General features: G+C 41.9%; 1 protein-coding gene across 1 annotated transcript; it reads left to right on the top strand.

Annotated features, from left to right (window-relative positions):
• Positions 1 to 1,376: 1,376 nt before the first annotated feature.
• Positions 1,377 to 14,652, top strand: LOC100410335 (germinal center-associated signaling and motility protein-like). Its single transcript, XM_035275431.3, has 6 exons — positions 1,377 to 1,553; positions 4,585 to 4,653; positions 7,561 to 7,605; positions 8,608 to 8,654; positions 10,411 to 10,439; positions 11,828 to 14,652. Exons 1-6 carry the CDS (start codon positions 1,525 to 1,527, stop codon positions 12,140 to 12,142), a joined length of 534 nt encoding a protein of 177 aa, XP_035131322.3. The 5' UTR covers positions 1,377 to 1,524; the 3' UTR covers positions 12,143 to 14,652.
• The last annotated feature ends 2,400 nt before the right edge of the window (positions 14,653 to 17,052 follow it).

The following is a 17,052-nucleotide window of genomic DNA, read 5'->3' as shown; positions in this document are numbered from 1 at the left end:
CACTTGGCCAAATGCCTAGGAGTGGAATTGCTAGGTTGTACAGTAAGTCTATGTTCAATTTCATAAGAAATTGCCATACTTCTGAGATGTGAGAGTTCCCTTTAACCCTTTGTGGGACTTGCAACTGGGATGTGGCCTGCTTACTTGGCCACCACCTTGCTTAAACTCCTTGTGGGAGTGGGAGCACACAGGCGAATAGGTGCCAGGGCTGGGGTGAGCACTCTTGGGCTCCACCCCAATGGCAGTGCCTAGGGATGTGTTACAATTATTGCTCTTTTAGCAGTTGCCATCCATGGACAGCTAAGTGTTAACCCACTCAGTGGAAAGTCAAGGTGACAGCCTTTTACACGCTGTCTTCTTGGTACCCAGGTTCTTGTTCAGTGTCCAGGAAAAATCAGGTTGCATGAACTGTTTGAAAGATAATGAATGAGAAGGATTTTATTAAAATGGTGGAAGTGGCTCTCAGTGGAAGGGGAGCGGGAAAGGGGATGTTGCAGAAAGAAGGTAATCTTTCCCTCCTGACTGTCTCTGGCCAGGCTCCTCTCCAAAATCAAGCCATCTGAAGTTAAGCCACACCTCTGACATTCAGTTGCTTCTTCTCCTCTTGATGTTCACCCACTTGTGTCTCTGCCAGCTGAGGTCTGGGGTTTATATGGGCACAAGATAGGGGAGCTATACAGGCTAAAAAGTAATATTTAGGCAGGAAAACAGGGATAACTATTCTCATTTAGGGCTGCGGTCTCAAGGCTTGAGGGTGGGACCTTTGCTGGGGAGCCACCCTCTTCTACCCAATATTTTTCCCTGCCTTATGTCCTTATCACTTCTTTCCAAAAAGGCTGTCATTTTGCATTCATCAGCAATGCGTGAGACTTCCAGTTGCTCTGTGTACCTTGTCAGGACTTGATATTGTCAGGGTTTTACAGCCATTGTAATAAGTGTGTGAAAGTGTTCCATTGTGGATTTACATTTCCCTAATGACTACAATGTTTAGCATCTTTTAATATTCATCTGCATAGTTCCTTTGGTGAAATGTCTGTTCAAATATTTTGACCATTTTGTTATCAGATGTTTCTTTTCACATTTGAAAGTTGTTGATACCATATTTTCTATAGGTCTGTGGCTTGACTTTTTGTTTTAACCTCCTGACTTTTCTAAGAAGACAACATGATTTAATAAATGTAAATATCTGCAGTGGAAAAACTCCCATGGCCCATCTGTAATTTCAGACTTGAAATTCCCCAGAGGTTTGAAGCTCTCATTGACGGGTAGTTGCTGGTTGCGGCCAACAGCCAGGTTCATTCAGGCACTGACATGTTAGGACATTCTGCACATGTGTGCCTCTAACACTCCTCCCCCAGCCTCTTCCTCCCCTCTGCAGAGACACCCTTCTCCTTTCTGCTGTGTCTGCACGGGTGGCCAGAGCCACACAGCCCTTTCTTTAAGTCAGGAGTTGCCCTATCAGAGCACAAGGCAAGAAGGAAGTGATAAAAGGACAGAGGGGAAGGCCCTGAGAGAACTGAGAGAATGGGAAACTGTCTGCTGAGAGAAAACAGGTAAGTCTAGACTCCCTATGAGAGAGCAGAGGAGATGGGACAGGCCAATGTAGCAAGGAAGAGAAAAAGAAAGTAGACAGCTAGCACACTACTAAGTTGGCGTAGAAAGTATTTGGGTAAGGAAACTGCCAAGCCTTCAGTGCCTATTCTGTGCCAGATGCCACATTAAATTTCTCATAGATTTTGCCCTCTCCCAAGAATCATAGTGAGAAGTTGATGGAGAATAGCTGAAAGGTAGAAAGACTTTACCAAGGATGGTTTGTATAATAGGTTACCATCTAAGAAATAAAACAGCTTTCTGAAGGCCTGGGAAGGAGATGCTCTCCTGAGCTCTTAATGTTCCATAGGGAAGTCAAAATCACCACCATCTTTCAGCCACTATTTTAAGTTTGAAATAAATAGCAAGCTTTCTGCCACCTTGAGACTTCCTTTGCTGTGCACTCCTTGCAAGCAGGTAAGCAGAGGTCATCTAAATTAAATAGGCAGAGAACTTAGATTTACTTTTCTGGACCTGGGTTTCTTTATTTTAAGTAGAAATAATAATACAGCATCTACCTTAGAGGGTTCTAGTGTGTATGGTGCTAGCATAGTGCCTGACACAAAGTAGGGTTCAAAATTAGAAGATATTTTCTGTTTTCTTTTTTTGACCATCATCTTCCTTAATATCAAACCAGCCACTGTAAAAAAAAAAAAAAGCTAGTGCCACCAAAGACAAGGTAATCTCTAGGATATAAAATGGAGCAGTCTAGAGAGAGTAAGCCAGCCAGTGGTGGGTTTGCACAGGGTTATGTTTGGATGCCCAGGTCTCAGTTCATGCCACTGGAGAGTGGCACACAGGCAGAAGTTGGCAGCCCACTTTTGACTACTTGACGAAAACAGGATTGGTGGCCCTATGGAATATCTCAGGTCCCATCCTAAGAATCATGTTATCTGAGACTTCTCTACCCTGGGACCTCACAGTCCCTTGTCAATCTTCTACTCTAGCATTGTTCTAACAATTATATAAATTACTATTTTTATTACTAGATATGAGCTGCTCAAATGCAGTGATTATTTCTTATTTATTTTTGAATTCCTTGTTCCTGGAATTGTTTCTGGCACATCACAGGCACTTAATAAGTGGTAGATCATTGACTAGAAACATGCAGAAATTATCGTCCTGAAAAAACAAATAAAATACAGAAATGATGTGAGTTGGAAAGTCCTGGTTGAAGTCACACGTGGAATTTGTTTTTAGAACTTTGGTGTAGGGGTAAAAATTATGACCTTACTATGTGTTTGTAATAACAAAATTGGAAAATACAGAAATTCTAACAAAAAATGGTAATTGCACATAACTACTAATAACATTGGATACATTCTGCCTATTTAAATGTCTGTATTCATTAGCCGTTTATATTTCTTCATCTGTGAAGAGCCAGTAATGTTTTTGTCCATTTTTATTTTGATTTATTCTGTTTTATTGATAGTAAACACGATTTGTTTTTTGAAGAAATTAGTCCATTCTCATAAACGTCACAAAACAAACCTAAAAATTTTTTTGAACTATAAAATTTTGTTTTATGTAAGAAAAAAACTTTTTCCAAGGTACACACATCTTATGCTATTTGGACTTCTTATGGTTTTGTGTTTATTATATTTTAAAGAAAATTGAATTTTAAGTCTAGAAAGCTTTTTGGTTTCTGCCGTTTTATTTACGCTTAAAATTCTTTGCTCATCCTAAGATGAAACAAATTCACCCATATAAGTTTTGATTTTATTATTTTACATTTGGCAATATATATTCAATATATGGTGTCAGATATAATTTTTTTTTCAAAATAGTTGATCGGTTTGCCCAACATCTTTATTTCTATGATGATTTTAAAAGTCTCCCTTGAACCAAGTATAGTGGCATGCACCCGTAGTCCCAGCTACTCAGGAGGCTGAGGCAGGAGGACTGCTTGAGCCCAGGAGTTTGAGGCCAGCCTGAGCAACAAAATGAGAACCAGTCTTAAAAATATATTAATTAAAATAATTAAATAAAATGTTTCCCTTAACATATTCAAAACTCTTACATATACTGCTATCTAATTTTCAATGTCACCCTAACACCCAGTTATCATCCAATCAGCACACCACCCCTCATCATGTCTCTCCAGACCAAATAAGCTAAGAAGCTGGGGAAATTTTCCACAGGATAGAATGATACTCATTACTTCATGAGAGGAGTTCAGTCTCAGAAGAAGGGACCTGCCAGCTGCAAACCCAGCTTTTCCCCCTTAATGGTTGTGGATCCTCAGACCAGTTGCCTAGCATTTTGGGTCTCACTTCCCTCATCGGTATAAAAAAATAAAATGATAATGTCTACCATATGGATTTATTCTGGGATTAAATGAAATCTAACACATAAAATGACTGGCATATAGTAAGTAATGTTTAAGTGTTAGTTTCTTTATCCTCATACCCCCAAACCCCAACAAATGGAAAGATGGGTATGCAAGAAATCTATCCCAAACAATGAGCTGGTTTATTTTCTTTATTTAATCCTGGTCTCCTCCTTCTATCCTTTGTTCTCTGCCTCCATGCTTTCTGTGAAATGTGGTGCGGTCTACACAAGACAAAGCCAGTACCCTTCCCCAGTACCAGTCTACACAAGACAAAGCCAGTACCCTTCCCCGGTACTTGCATTCAGCTCACGGAACTGCACCAAAGAGATAGTGATAGCTGAGGACCTCGGGCCTCTCTCTGGACAGATACTGTCAGGGTCATGATGAGGATCCCTGAATATTTGAAAACAGACTTAGGATCACTTGTTCATGGCGGCTGGAGGACATCAGTGGGCTGTTGCTGTGGCCATGGGGAGCACGTCAGCGCAAAGGTAGCCTGTGGCATGTGCTTGAGGAAAGAGTATTAACATGTGTGAGGGCAACCGGGCAATTTCAGAGTTACATACAATTAGCAGAAAAGAGAAAATTTGTAAAGATTATGAAAAGAAGTGGCAGGCCTGGTTAGGAAATACTTAGCCTGTTTCTGATACGTTGAATTTCAGGTGGCAACAGAACACTCAAGAAGTGCCTTGGAATCTGAGAATGCAAAGCCCCAAACAGAGAACATCCAGGTGAGAGCAAAGTCAACCAGACTCCTCCCAGCCTTTCCCAGGGAGAATGAAGAGTGTTAAGTCCTGAACTTCACATCCCAGTGAGAGAGGGCCCCGTTCAGACCAGCATCAGTTGCAATAGTAGCAAATGTGAAGACAGGACAAAAAAAATGAAAACATTAAGGAGATGTGCTACTTTGCTGGAAGCTAATGTAACTCCTAGCAACAGGAACTAAGACCCTGTTAGTCCCTGTTATGCCCCGTTATAAAATAAGGGGTCTTGTTTCCTGTTGTCCTTTTGTTTGTCTATCTCAGGTACCTCCACCCTGCTCAACCTCCACCCTAGCCATTTCATTTTAAGCTGTCGGCATCTATTTCTGAGGTGACACCTCCCCCATGTTACGATAAGTTTTAGAACGTTAGGAGAGAGACCATTGTGATCGCCTCGCTGCTGCTAAACAAAAACCACCTCATTAATTCTTTTTGAACAGACCTTTCAAATGCCCAGCCCTAAAGACTTCTCTCTAAGGAAAGGAATAATTAAAGTGTGGAACTGTAAGTTTGGCCAAGAGAAAGACAAATAGACCCAGAGTCAGGCAAGCAAGTTTTATTAACCTGCTGCGCTGCTTTGTAACAATCAGAGGAGGCAGCCCCGAGTTTACAAGACAGGGGCTTGTAAGGAGTTTGTGGTGTTATATGGGGGTGAGAGTGGCAAAAGGGAGTTTCAGGACTGAGGTAATCTATCTGCTGGTAACAAGCACAGGATAGTTTGTTACTATAATACATCACCCTGTGACTTTAGTGGTGGCAGTTTTTTTTTTTAAAAAAAGAGAAACCAGGATTTTTTACAGATACGTGTCAAACAGGAATTTATAAGTATGGATAGCCAACATAGGTCTTCCCTGTCTCCCCCAAGCTGCCAGGAAGTCCGTAATCAGGCTTTGCTTAATTGTAGCGTGTTTGGCAGCCTTGCTGTGGCGCCTACGTAGGGGTTCAGGAATGCACCTGCTGCAGAGCAGTCAGGGGGGAAAAGAGGTCAGCCTGCTCCGAGGGGGTTTTCAGAGGCAGCTTGTCTCTAACGGGAACTAATGTTCCAGGGTCCAAGAATCCCAAGGGATGACAAGGTCAGTTGTTCTGTGGCCTGTAAAGTTACTGTGCTTTTCACACGGTTTCAGGAGGAGATTTTGAAAGAGGAGCAATTAAAAACACAAGCACTGTTGTTATTTTTTAACACCAATGCCCATGTTAGGTACTGCAGACCCAGAGATTCCTCCCAACAGGGTGCATTTTTTCAGGGCAAGTTGAGAATTATATATTTTGGGGGGTATCATTGGGCACATGTTAAAGCATACAGTTCATATGATAAATCAGAAGGGCCATGGCATTATAACAAGGGAGAGATTGGGTAGACCAGAGAGCCAGAGAAGGCTTTGTGAAAGAGACAGATACATCAAGTTGCTGACATGTAGCCCAAGGTTATAGAGATTTGTCTGGTTTACTTCATGGAGGCTGTCTGGACCCATTCCACACCAAAACAACCACGTTGAAATCCAAGAATAAATTGCAGAAAAGTCGAGAAGAATAACAGCCAGTTTACAAATAGTTTTTGCTCATATTTAACCTCATCTTATTCTTATAACTCCGTGGGTAAGCAGTATGTGTATATATACATATACATACCCTCTTTTATAGGTTTAAAAACTGAGGCCTCAGGAGTTCAGAGACTATCTCTCAAAATCATCCCGCTCTTCTCATCTCACTCATTTTCCTCAGTGAACCTGATTTGTTAGCTTTGGTGTGATTCCGTAGTTTTCTTATGATGTTTCCTTAGCAATAAAGCAGAGATATAAGCAAATGGCTTGGAGCACATTGAAGGTAACCTAAAGAAGAGGAAGAACTGTAGCTGTGCCTCTGGAATCCAAAGGCTCTGATGATGATGCATAGATCTTAGAGGCTGTCAGAATGCTCAGTCAAGCAGGCGGCCACAGCCAAGGTCATGATGCAGTCAGCCTCTCCTCCACTGCTCCTACTGATGCCATGGAAAAGCTCACTAGGGAACATTTTTGGATGGTGTTTTCCAAAGGTTTTGACATACTGTAACTGATACATGTACAACTTTATAAAGGGCTTTCACATTCAACCGTGTAGGTAGTTGACTATGCCTCAAATTCAGAAAGATGTACAGAATGATACTTAGACATTAACCTCGATGTCTGACTGCAGGGAGATTCTAAGCCTTTGTGCTATGAGAGAGAGAAGTCCTGTTATTTAACCATATCGTTGAAGTCAAGGTGGTAGACTTGCTGATCTCCTGCATCAGAGTTGCTCTGTCCTTGGCTATTCATTCTGTATTCATATCTTCATCAAATATTCATTGAAAACTCACTTAATGTGAGCCACACATCACTGGCAACACATACCATGTTGAACAAAGTTAATATGGTCCCCAGCTTCATGAAGCTCACATTCTAGTGTAGAATATAAACAAGTGAGCAAATGATTGCAATATACTGTAAATTGGAGAAATTCAGAGTACAGTAAGATGCTGTACAGATATTACCTAACCTATGCCTGAAAAAAATGATATCTAAAATTTCCACATTTGTATCTTGATTTCCTGGAGATAACGCTTATATGTTCTTTATTACAAGGGAACCAAGTCAATTACCAGAATTGAGGGTGAGAAAACATTTTCCCTTTGCTGGGAACATGGCAGAAAACTCTTTTTCTGATTAGGAATTTGATAGTATATCTTCATCCTAGGAGGACAAAGGCATACTACCGTGAAAGATGTGTCCAAGTTACCTAGGATGAAAGAGGCTTGTGGAGAGAAAAGGTTTTCCACCGAAATGGCAAAATGAAAGGAGTCACCTTAACAAAGCTGCAGAAATCAATCTTACAATTTGCCGTCTCTTTTGGGTATTTTAGATGCTGGGATCACCACATCGCTGAAGGGCGTTTCTGCCTTCCATGGTGAGTGGGCAGTTGTTTTTAGGAGTTATTTCCCTAAGTGCAGTTTCAACGTGGTATTTGCTGTAAGTTACTTGTGAACTCCCTGCTGTCTGTGGCCACAGCGGAATCCTGTCACTAGCCCAGATGAAATCACCTGAGAGTCAATCAGGGAAGCAATCCTTCCAATTTGATGAGAAACAGGAACAATAGGCTCCTGGGTGGTATGCTCTCCTCAAACAGGAAAGCCTCAGAAGCAAAGATGAAACTAGCTGCTAACATAGAAAAAAGACGCCTGTTTTTCACGCTGCAAATCTGAGTCTGCATGTTCCAAAGCACACATTTCTATCCCTTGCACATAGAATGTATAGTCGGGGTGATCATATAATTTATCATCCAAACTAAGATACATTTGAGAGTGAAAGGGATGTTAGAAATAGTTAAAGCTTGCTAAGTGATTGACAATGACCTTAACCAGCCTGAGGCAAACCAGGACATGTGGTCACCTACACAGCAGATGTCCCTGTCTACTGAAATGATGGTGGTTTTCCATTAGATTTATATTGCATTTTTTTCAGGGGGTCTTTTATACAGTGTCCCCTTATGGGAAGAGTGTGTTTGTTTGTTTGTTTTGGAGATCACAGATTAGAATTGAGATTGAAAATAACTCTGGACCCTTCATGCACATAATATAAAAGAAATTAGTACTTTGTTAGAAAAAAAAAGTCTCCGAAAATGTAACCTATGATAACATCATATTTCCCCATCTATAAATCAATTCCCTATCAGATTTAGAAAAGGCAGGGGGGGGGCAGGGGGGAGAGAGAGAGAGAGAGAGGCACAAAGGATTATATTTCTACTTGGCCTCATCTTTTACATTTTTCTTTTTTATTTAACTTACGTGTGCTGAAGGAGGTATTAAAAAAGGCATATAACTTTAACAAAGAGTTAAAATAAGTTTTATAGGTTTGTATAATTTCCTTTGAGAGTTTCTGAATATTAAAACAATTTGCTTTGCTTTTACAGGAAAAGAATATACACTTTTGAAAAGAGGCAAGATTCCCAAAACGGAAGTAAGTTGTTGATTTCCTATCATTTTCACTTTTGATAAGACTCACGTTTCCAAACTGTTGCTTCTCCATGCTCCCAAAGACCCTTGGGCATATTTCAATTATAATATCTACACATTTTGCTGCAATGTATCCAATGGCATGTGTTTTTTCCTCACTAGATGGTGAGCTCATTGAAGCAGGAATTGGCTCATTAATCTCCATATTCCTCGGTTAGTGCCTGAGGCCTGGAGGATAAAGGCAGTAACTGGGGGCAGGGATACAAAGGATGGAGGAGAAAGGCACTTATAAGAAAGTGCAAGGAAGCCACCCTGGGACAGGGAAGGGGTGGGGCCTCCTGGCCAAGTTAAGGATTTTCATCTTTGTCTTGAGAGCTCTAGGAGATACTGCCTTTACACAAGGAGCGAGTATGTGGGTTAAAGATATCACCTAAGTTGCTGTGCAGAGAACAAATTGCAGCAGGGGGTGGCAAGAGCAGATACCAGATCACTTAGGAGGCTGGTGCAACAGTCTCTGGTGATAGAAAAGCATGGAAGTTAAGGAGAGAGAACAATTCCAGAAGGAGACTGTGGTAAATTGTATCACACCCAAAAATAAAAATAAGAAAGTGTAAGCCTGAGGACGGGCCATTGTGTTTCTGAAGAAGAAAAATGGAGTTTTGACTTTGCCTCCCTTAGTTTAAAGAGGAGAACCTAGTTCATCTACATAGAATCTTAAAACGTAGCACTGCAAGATGTGTATGCGAATGATATAGACCTCCCACCCTAGACACTTCACTCTGGGAATGGTGGATCCCAGGGAACCTCAATTTCCATCAGAACGAAACATGATAGAAATAAGAGCAGATGCTTAAACTCTATGCTGAAGTTGCTTCTCTTATAATGATAATTGGGGAAGTTTTAGATGGCCATGGGAGCTTATGGAGATGTGGAAATCCAGGATGAGAGGACCAAGAAAATGTCAATCCATGTACTAAATGGTAGCCTCCTCTGTAGACTTTCACACAAGGGCACATGTTTGCTTATGGAGCTGGTGTCTTTGCAAGAGAATAGCAAGGGTGTCAGTTTGCCTTTTTGCTGAATGGCCGGAGCCATTTGCTTGTAACTAGGCTTTGAAAAATTGCCCAGCTTATTTGTTATCTGCCAGCAGGTATAGGAATAGGAATGCTAATAGCTTAAGAGTTTCCTGTTCTGCAGAACTCCTCAGACACCAGCCTTCACGCCACCAGCATCCCGTCACCTACAGTAGAAACAGTGGCCCTTGCTTCATAGTATGGATCTCTCACACTCCCTGGTCTGTATCCTGTGCTATTTTGTGAGCCCCTTGAGGACAGGAACTGTTTCTAATTCTTCTTTGCATCCTCAGTGCCTGATGCAGAGGCACTGAATTTGTGTAAGGAATGAAAATAAATTTTGTTTAAGGAAGGAATGGGGCTAGGGAAGGAGGGAAAGAGCTGGAGGGAGAAACTGTTATTTCCTGTCCAAAGACTAACCAAATGTGTCTCCCTCTCACCTCTCAGACCAGGCACATCTCCCGAGCTGTGACTTGTTTACATGCACTGTCACTCCCCAGGGATGTGCTGTAGATCACAATAGGCTGAGAAGAGCTATCTCAGATGTTTCTTGTGCTGTAGATCAGAATAGCCTGAGAAGAGCTATCCCAGATGTTTCTTTTAGTTATTTATATTCTAGTCTCCCCTGCTCCTCCTCTCAAATCTCCCCATAACCTGAAATTCATTGAGTGTATTTTCTTTCTCCAGATAAAGGAATGTCATCTACTCCCAGCCAGGTAATAAGAACATCTCTAAGCTAAGCTATTTTTTGAGATGATGATAGAAGTGCAGACACCCTAAATGGCAGAAGAAGTTGGCCTCCGAGATCCTTTCTGATGCTTACATGGAGAAGGACTTTAGACGTCAGTGCATGTGAACCCAGGTGGCATATGCAGGGCCGGGTGGCAGAGCAGCAGTCACTTCTGCTGTATAACTTACTGAAAGGAACTTACATTTCCTGACCACTTCATTTATGGCAGACAACATGCTGAGTGCTTTACACACATCAACTCATGTAGCTCTCACAACACCCCTTGAGTATTGATTGCTACTATTATGCGTCTCATCCCCCCATTTTATAGATGAGAAAACTGAGTGATTAAGTGATAATTCCGCAAAGCCAGATAGCTAACTAGGGGGCAGAGCCAGAATTCAAAAGTAAGTTTCAGTTAAAAATCTGTGCTCTTCCCCCTGTACTTTGCTGCTTTGCTTTTTATCTCAGGGTATCACATCATAAACCTTCCCTTGAGTTCTTTCCCTATTTAATAAAGCAAATATCTCTAGAGGGTAATTAAATATCATAACTCACCCAGACTGGTGTGCAATGGCACAATCTCAGCTCACTGCAACCTCTATCTCCCAGGTTCAAGCGATTCTCCAGCCTCAGCCTCCTGAGTAGCTGGGATTACAGGCACCTGCCACCACACCCAGCTAATTTTTGTACTTTCAGTAGAGATGGGGTTTCACCATGTTGAGCAGGCTGGTCTCAAACTCCTGACCTCAGGTGATCCACCCACCTCGGCCTCTCAAAGTGCTGGGATTATAGGCTTAAGCCACCATGCCCAGCCAGATTATTCTTTTTTATGAGAATGGGCTATCCTCAGAGCCCTCAGATTGGGAATTTTAGGGGTAGTGTTTGGTCCATTGGTGTTGCTATAAAAGAATATGCAAAGCTGAGTAATTTATAAAGGAAAGAGGTTTATTTGGCTCATGATTCTTCAGGCTGTACACTCCTAACTGCGAGGATGGCACCAAGTCATTCATGAGACATCTGCTCCCATAACAAAAACACCTCTCACTAGGCACCACCTCCAACACTGGTAACCAAATTTCAACACTGGATTTGCAGGGAACGAATACTCAAACTATATAAGGTGGTTAGGGGTCACTCTGTAACAAGGGGCAGAGAGGATGCACCTGAGTAGGCCCTATACTGTAAGCACTCTTGCTGCCTGGTCTAGTGGTTGGGGTAGGAGCAGCCATTTAGAAAAAAAATGGCCAAGAGATGGGGAGGAGGTGGTCATAGAAGACAGGTGTGACACAGGATCAAGCCTGTGTTGAGACTGAAGTGTGAAGGTCATGGCAAAAGGCCAAATCTTGATGATGCCTCTCCTTTGACCAGCAGGACACTGCTGACCGGACCTACTCAGAGGAGCTATGCTACACCCTCATTGATCATCAGGTCCTCAGTAGAAGGCCATCAGGGAACTCTGCTGAGGAGTACTATGAGAATGTTCCTTGCAAAGCTGAGAGACCCAGAGAGTCCCTGGGTGGGACTGAGACTGAGTATTCAGTTATACACATGTCTTCTACCCCTAGGCATGCCCCATCCCCAGAAGATGAATATGAACTTCTCATGCCTCCCAGAATCGCCTCTCACTTTCTGCAACAGCCACGTCCACTTACAGCCCCTTCTGAGACTCAGTTTTCCCATTTATAGTGAAGTGGTTAGCTTGCATTTGTTTAACACCAGCACATACAAGGTGGGATGGGGGACCTGCCTGAAGCAGGGATGGAATACAAAGTCCCTCTACCTTATCTCCCACAGCAACCCTTTCCCTGCAAGCATGGTTTGTGTACCACAAGCCCTCTTAGACAGCACCCAAAAGCCAAAACCTAAAGATCAACCATTTATCCTGAACATCACCATTTGAGAAAGAGCTAACCGTCTTTGGTTCTACACGGTTTGGAGAGTATAGTGGTAGGAGGAACTCCATGAATCCCCTAAAGCTATGCACACCCCAAGGGGGTCTACTCTTCTGTATGGGATCTTCTTATAAAGTGTTCCCATGATTGTTTTCTGAAGTCACAAGGAAGCTTTACTCATTATAGTAAGTATACCCAAGGGGGAGTTTACTTATTACAGTGACCTTCCAGCTCAGCCCCCACCCCATGGGAGTCTGTGTTGCTCCTCTCACTCCATGCATCTAAGCCATGTCTTCTACATCGTGTCCTTGGACCTCTTGGCCTCCATGGTCTGGCTGATTATGTGAGTTGAATCAAGAGGCTCTAAGCCAGATGTTTACGTAATTGTAACCTATATGATTTTATTTTTAACTTTGTATTTCTCCCTAGAAATCTTAATCAGACAATTATAGCATCAGGCTATGATAAAGAAGAACAATCCTTGGAGATCCCATAATCGCACTAGCCTTTCTTGGCTCAGAGAGGATAATTTGCTCAATGATACATTAAAGTTAGTGGCAAAACTTAATCTGGAGCCTGATTTCCTACTGACTTCCAATTAGTCCTCCAGTATACTACATAGAAAGCCCTCTGCAATATACTAAATGCATAAAATATGAATACAGTGTCCACATGGGAAATGAACACATCTATACCTTCTCTGATAAGCACTCCTCTGTGTCTTCATTATTTATTTTCCCTTATCTTTTCCTTAGTGTTCCTCAAATTATGTCTATCCTCTAAACCAAGGATCAGCAAACTATAACTCACAGGCCAAATCATCCCACTCACTGTTATTATAGTTAAAGATTTATCAGAACACAGCTACACTCGTTTGCTTACCTACCATCTAGGATTGTTCAACCGTGGGAGAGTTGAGCAGTTGTGACATGGACAATAGGCCCTAAAGAGCCAAAATAAATATACTTGGGCACTCTGTGGAAACAATGTTTGCAGACAGCTGCCCTAAATGATTATAGTTTCAGAGAAACTTAACAGAAATGTGTTTGGTCACTGATGCATAAGAGCAAGCACCAATAAACGGCATAAAAATATTAAATCACAGATTGGATGAGTGAGACCAAGACAATTTAGCAAATTTTGCTATTTCTGTATTCACACCTGTGTCTTCATACTTGCTGTTTTGTTTAACTCATGGCTACTGTCCTAACTTTAGGGATGCTAAAATAGTTGGTTTTGAAAGAGGTTTGTTAAGACAAGCAGTACATACATTATGTTTACTAGGCAGGCCCTTTTAACAGGTAAGTGACAGGGCCCCTAGTACATTATGTTTAGTTACTGTTTTCTTCTCAGAGTTAACCAGAGCAAAATAACTTTGCTATTTAAAATGTGCTAAGTGCCAAAATGAGGAGAAATCCTGTGGCTTGAGCTTGAATGTGTCACTGGTTTGCAGAGCCTTCAGCCAGGTGATGGTCTTTGGCTAAAGAGTCAGCCACCTCTTGGTATCTTGTTCTCTGCTAACTTCCTACTTTTAGCAAAATTATTTCACGTGGAACTCTAGCTGATCCTTGGCCAGGATCAGATCCTCAAAAGGAGGTAATCATGTTAGCAGTGGATATTGTATAAGATGTAACACGTCTTAGAGGAAAGAGTGTGGACCCCAGAGACAGGTCATCAGCCATTCGAATTCCGGATTCTCTTCCTCCATCTGTGACTTTGAACATGCTAGTGGAGGCTCAGCTTCTTTACCCATCCACAGGAGGATTACATCTAATGTAGGCAAATCATCTATTACAGGTGCCTAATAAATGATATCAAAGAGAATAGAAAACCAAAAATCTTTTATAATGTATGGGAAAAAACATGCTGATACAGCTGGTTATTCAGGGTCGCCCAGCCGTCCTCCAGCAAAGTAGAAATAGCGAATCAATGAGTTGATGCTAGAATTTTTCACATGGCTACCTGACCATTGTGGAAGTAAATTGGTTGACATGCTAACTTACACTCACACAAGGTTTGTTTGAACCTTGTCCTGTGAAAACTGTCCCAAACAGTTATCAAAATACTTAACCAAAAAATTATTCTTATAATGAAATTATAACAGGGATTTATGAGAGGGATTATGAAAGGGAATTATTTTTGAGCAGGGGGAGCCATTTGGGAGTGCTTCAAGATACCCAATAGAAGATATACAATTATGATTTTCAGGGAAAAGTAAATTAAGAACAAAAATTATGAGTAAAAAAATCTGATAAATGTAATATACTTAATGTGTAGGATGTCTCAAATACCCAGTAAATAAATGTCGACGTCTAAAAATGCCCACTGTGTCTGTATGTAACACTGATCCCGTTTTCCCTACATTTTAGGATTTCTGTTAAAAGCTGTGCACCCCATTTGCAGAAAATGAACATTCACATACACACACATTTTTATATGATGTGTGTGGGGGCTAGGGATGCAACCCCTCAGTGGAAGAATCCCTATTCCTGATAAAGAACCTCAGCCTTAGGAGTTAAATTACTCTCTCAAGCCACAGATATAACCAGAAAACTCCCTCTCACTCACGCTGGTCTTAAAACTACATAGCCAAAATTCAGAAGCACAATTTATGCCACAACTGCAGACTTTGTGGTTTCCGTTTTACATACATACTAGTATCTATAAATAGTCCCTTATTCTGTGAATAAATTCTTATTTAAAACAGAAGAGAAAAATAGGAAGAGGGCAAAGAGAGGGCGGGAAAATCTGTTGACAACAAGTTGAAATGCTAAGGCTTTTTTAGGACAAACGTGTATGAGAATTGCTTTGGATATTTTCAGGGATGGAAGGGCATGGACAGAACAGGAAAGAGAAGCCTCCAGGATTCCATGAGGGCTCCAGGGAAAAGTAGACTCTGTTTCCATTTATATCTGTTCTTTTCCAAGCCTATAGCCTCAGGTTTAGAAAGCCACTTGATCTGAGCATACCTTGGCTCTGCCAGATGTTAAGTGTACCAGTGTAAATTCTTCCTACTTTCCTACAGAAGACTCTTCCAAGGCACTTGGTGAAGCCTTGAGAGGTCATGATCATCACAGACAGTCTCCTGCAGTCTGAGGGCCCTCCCTTTCCATTCACCCCTGACCTTTGACCATCTGTGCTCTAGGGATTCCCAGATGTCAACCAAGCCTGAACTGAGCATGACCCTGGGGATCTTGGCTGGAGGCCATTCATCATGCGTGGTTGACCTGTGGGCTGGGCTTTGCCCTCAACAAGCTGTAGAGCTCTGGGCTGGCCCTCCCAGCTCTCCCAGTAGGATTTGATTTCCCAACTGTGAGATGAGGGAAGTGTCTTTTGATGCTGAGTCTATGATCTCTCATTGCAAAGGAAACATTCAAGGCTGTCTGTGGATAAAGCTGCCAGCAATGCAGCAGTAGTGTGAATTAACTTATATTAAAGCAATGAAAGAGTGATGGGAAAGGAGAAGGAGGACATTGAGAGATTTTTCGCATTTTGTCGGGGTCCGGCACATCTGCCGGGGGACTACTAACCTGCAGGAGTCCCCAAAACCGCCAACGTAGATGTCTCGTTCAACCTGAGGGAGAGAGTGCGCAGAAGTAAAAGAAAATAGAAAAGCAGAGTCTGGAGGGCTGGCTTAGGCTATGTCCAAGCAGCAATTTTATTTTTGCAATATGTTTCCTTATATACTTTTCTGAAGTCAAAGTTGTTTACACCAGATCAACGTACTTAAGTTAGAGTAAGCAAGTTACGCCCAGTAAGTAAGTTAATCCCAATAAGTAGGTTACTTTCAGTAAGTAGGTTACGCCCAATAGATCAATGTAAGTAAGTTACAGTCAAGCCCAGTAAGCTATGGGAAGTAAGTTACAGTTACACCCAGTAAGTTATGGTAAGTAAGTTACCAAGTGTAAATACTTAAGTTAATATTTTACAATGAAGGTAACAAGGGTCCAAAATGAACACAATCAAGCAATAAACCATAAAAAGCTGAAAGTGGACACATTGCCTCCCAAGTCTTCATATCCATAAAGTAACGTCTGTTAATTATTTAGAATAACATAGTCCATCTCTCGGTTCCTGCTTTCCCTCAGCTCGACTCCTCCAAACAGGGATCTGTGTCTGGGCTCAAGCTCACCGTATGGTGAGGCCCATTTCCCAGGGGCCTCACACAGGAGCGATCCCCACAGATTCCCTCAGCATTTTTTTCTTAGCACTAGTCAGACTCTGAATAAGACCGGAATTCATGTCCAGAATTCACATGTAAAAGACAAAGGAGAGAAAATGTTCCTCATCCTAAAAAGGCACAAACATGCATAAAGGAAAGCAAATTCTTTTTTTTTTTTTTTTTTTTTTTTGAGACGAAGTCTTACTCTGTCGCCAGGCTGGAGTGCAGTAGTGCAGTGGCGCAAATCTCGGCTCACTGCAACCTCCGCCTGGGTTCAAGCGATTCCTCCGCCTCAGCCTCCCGAATAGCTGGAACCACAGGCGTGTGCTACCACACCCGGCTAATTTTTGTATTTTTAGTAGAGACAGGGTTTCACCATGGTCAGGATGGTCTCGATCTCTTGATCTCGTGATCCACCCGCCTTGGCCTCCCAAAGTGCTGGGATTACAGGCGTGAGCCACAGCGCCAGGCCGCAAATCTTCTTATTCAAATCCTACCAGTGGTTTAGGATCCAGCTTGAATCCTATTTCCTACAATAAAAA

The sequence above is a fragment of the Callithrix jacchus genome, chromosome 15 (assembly GCF_049354715.1).
Source record: "Callithrix jacchus isolate 240 chromosome 15, calJac240_pri, whole genome shotgun sequence".
NCBI lineage: Eukaryota > Metazoa > Chordata > Mammalia > Primates > Cebidae > Callithrix > Callithrix jacchus.
Note: the sequence above shows the minus strand (reverse complement) of the source record. Positions and strands in the feature narration are given on the sequence as shown.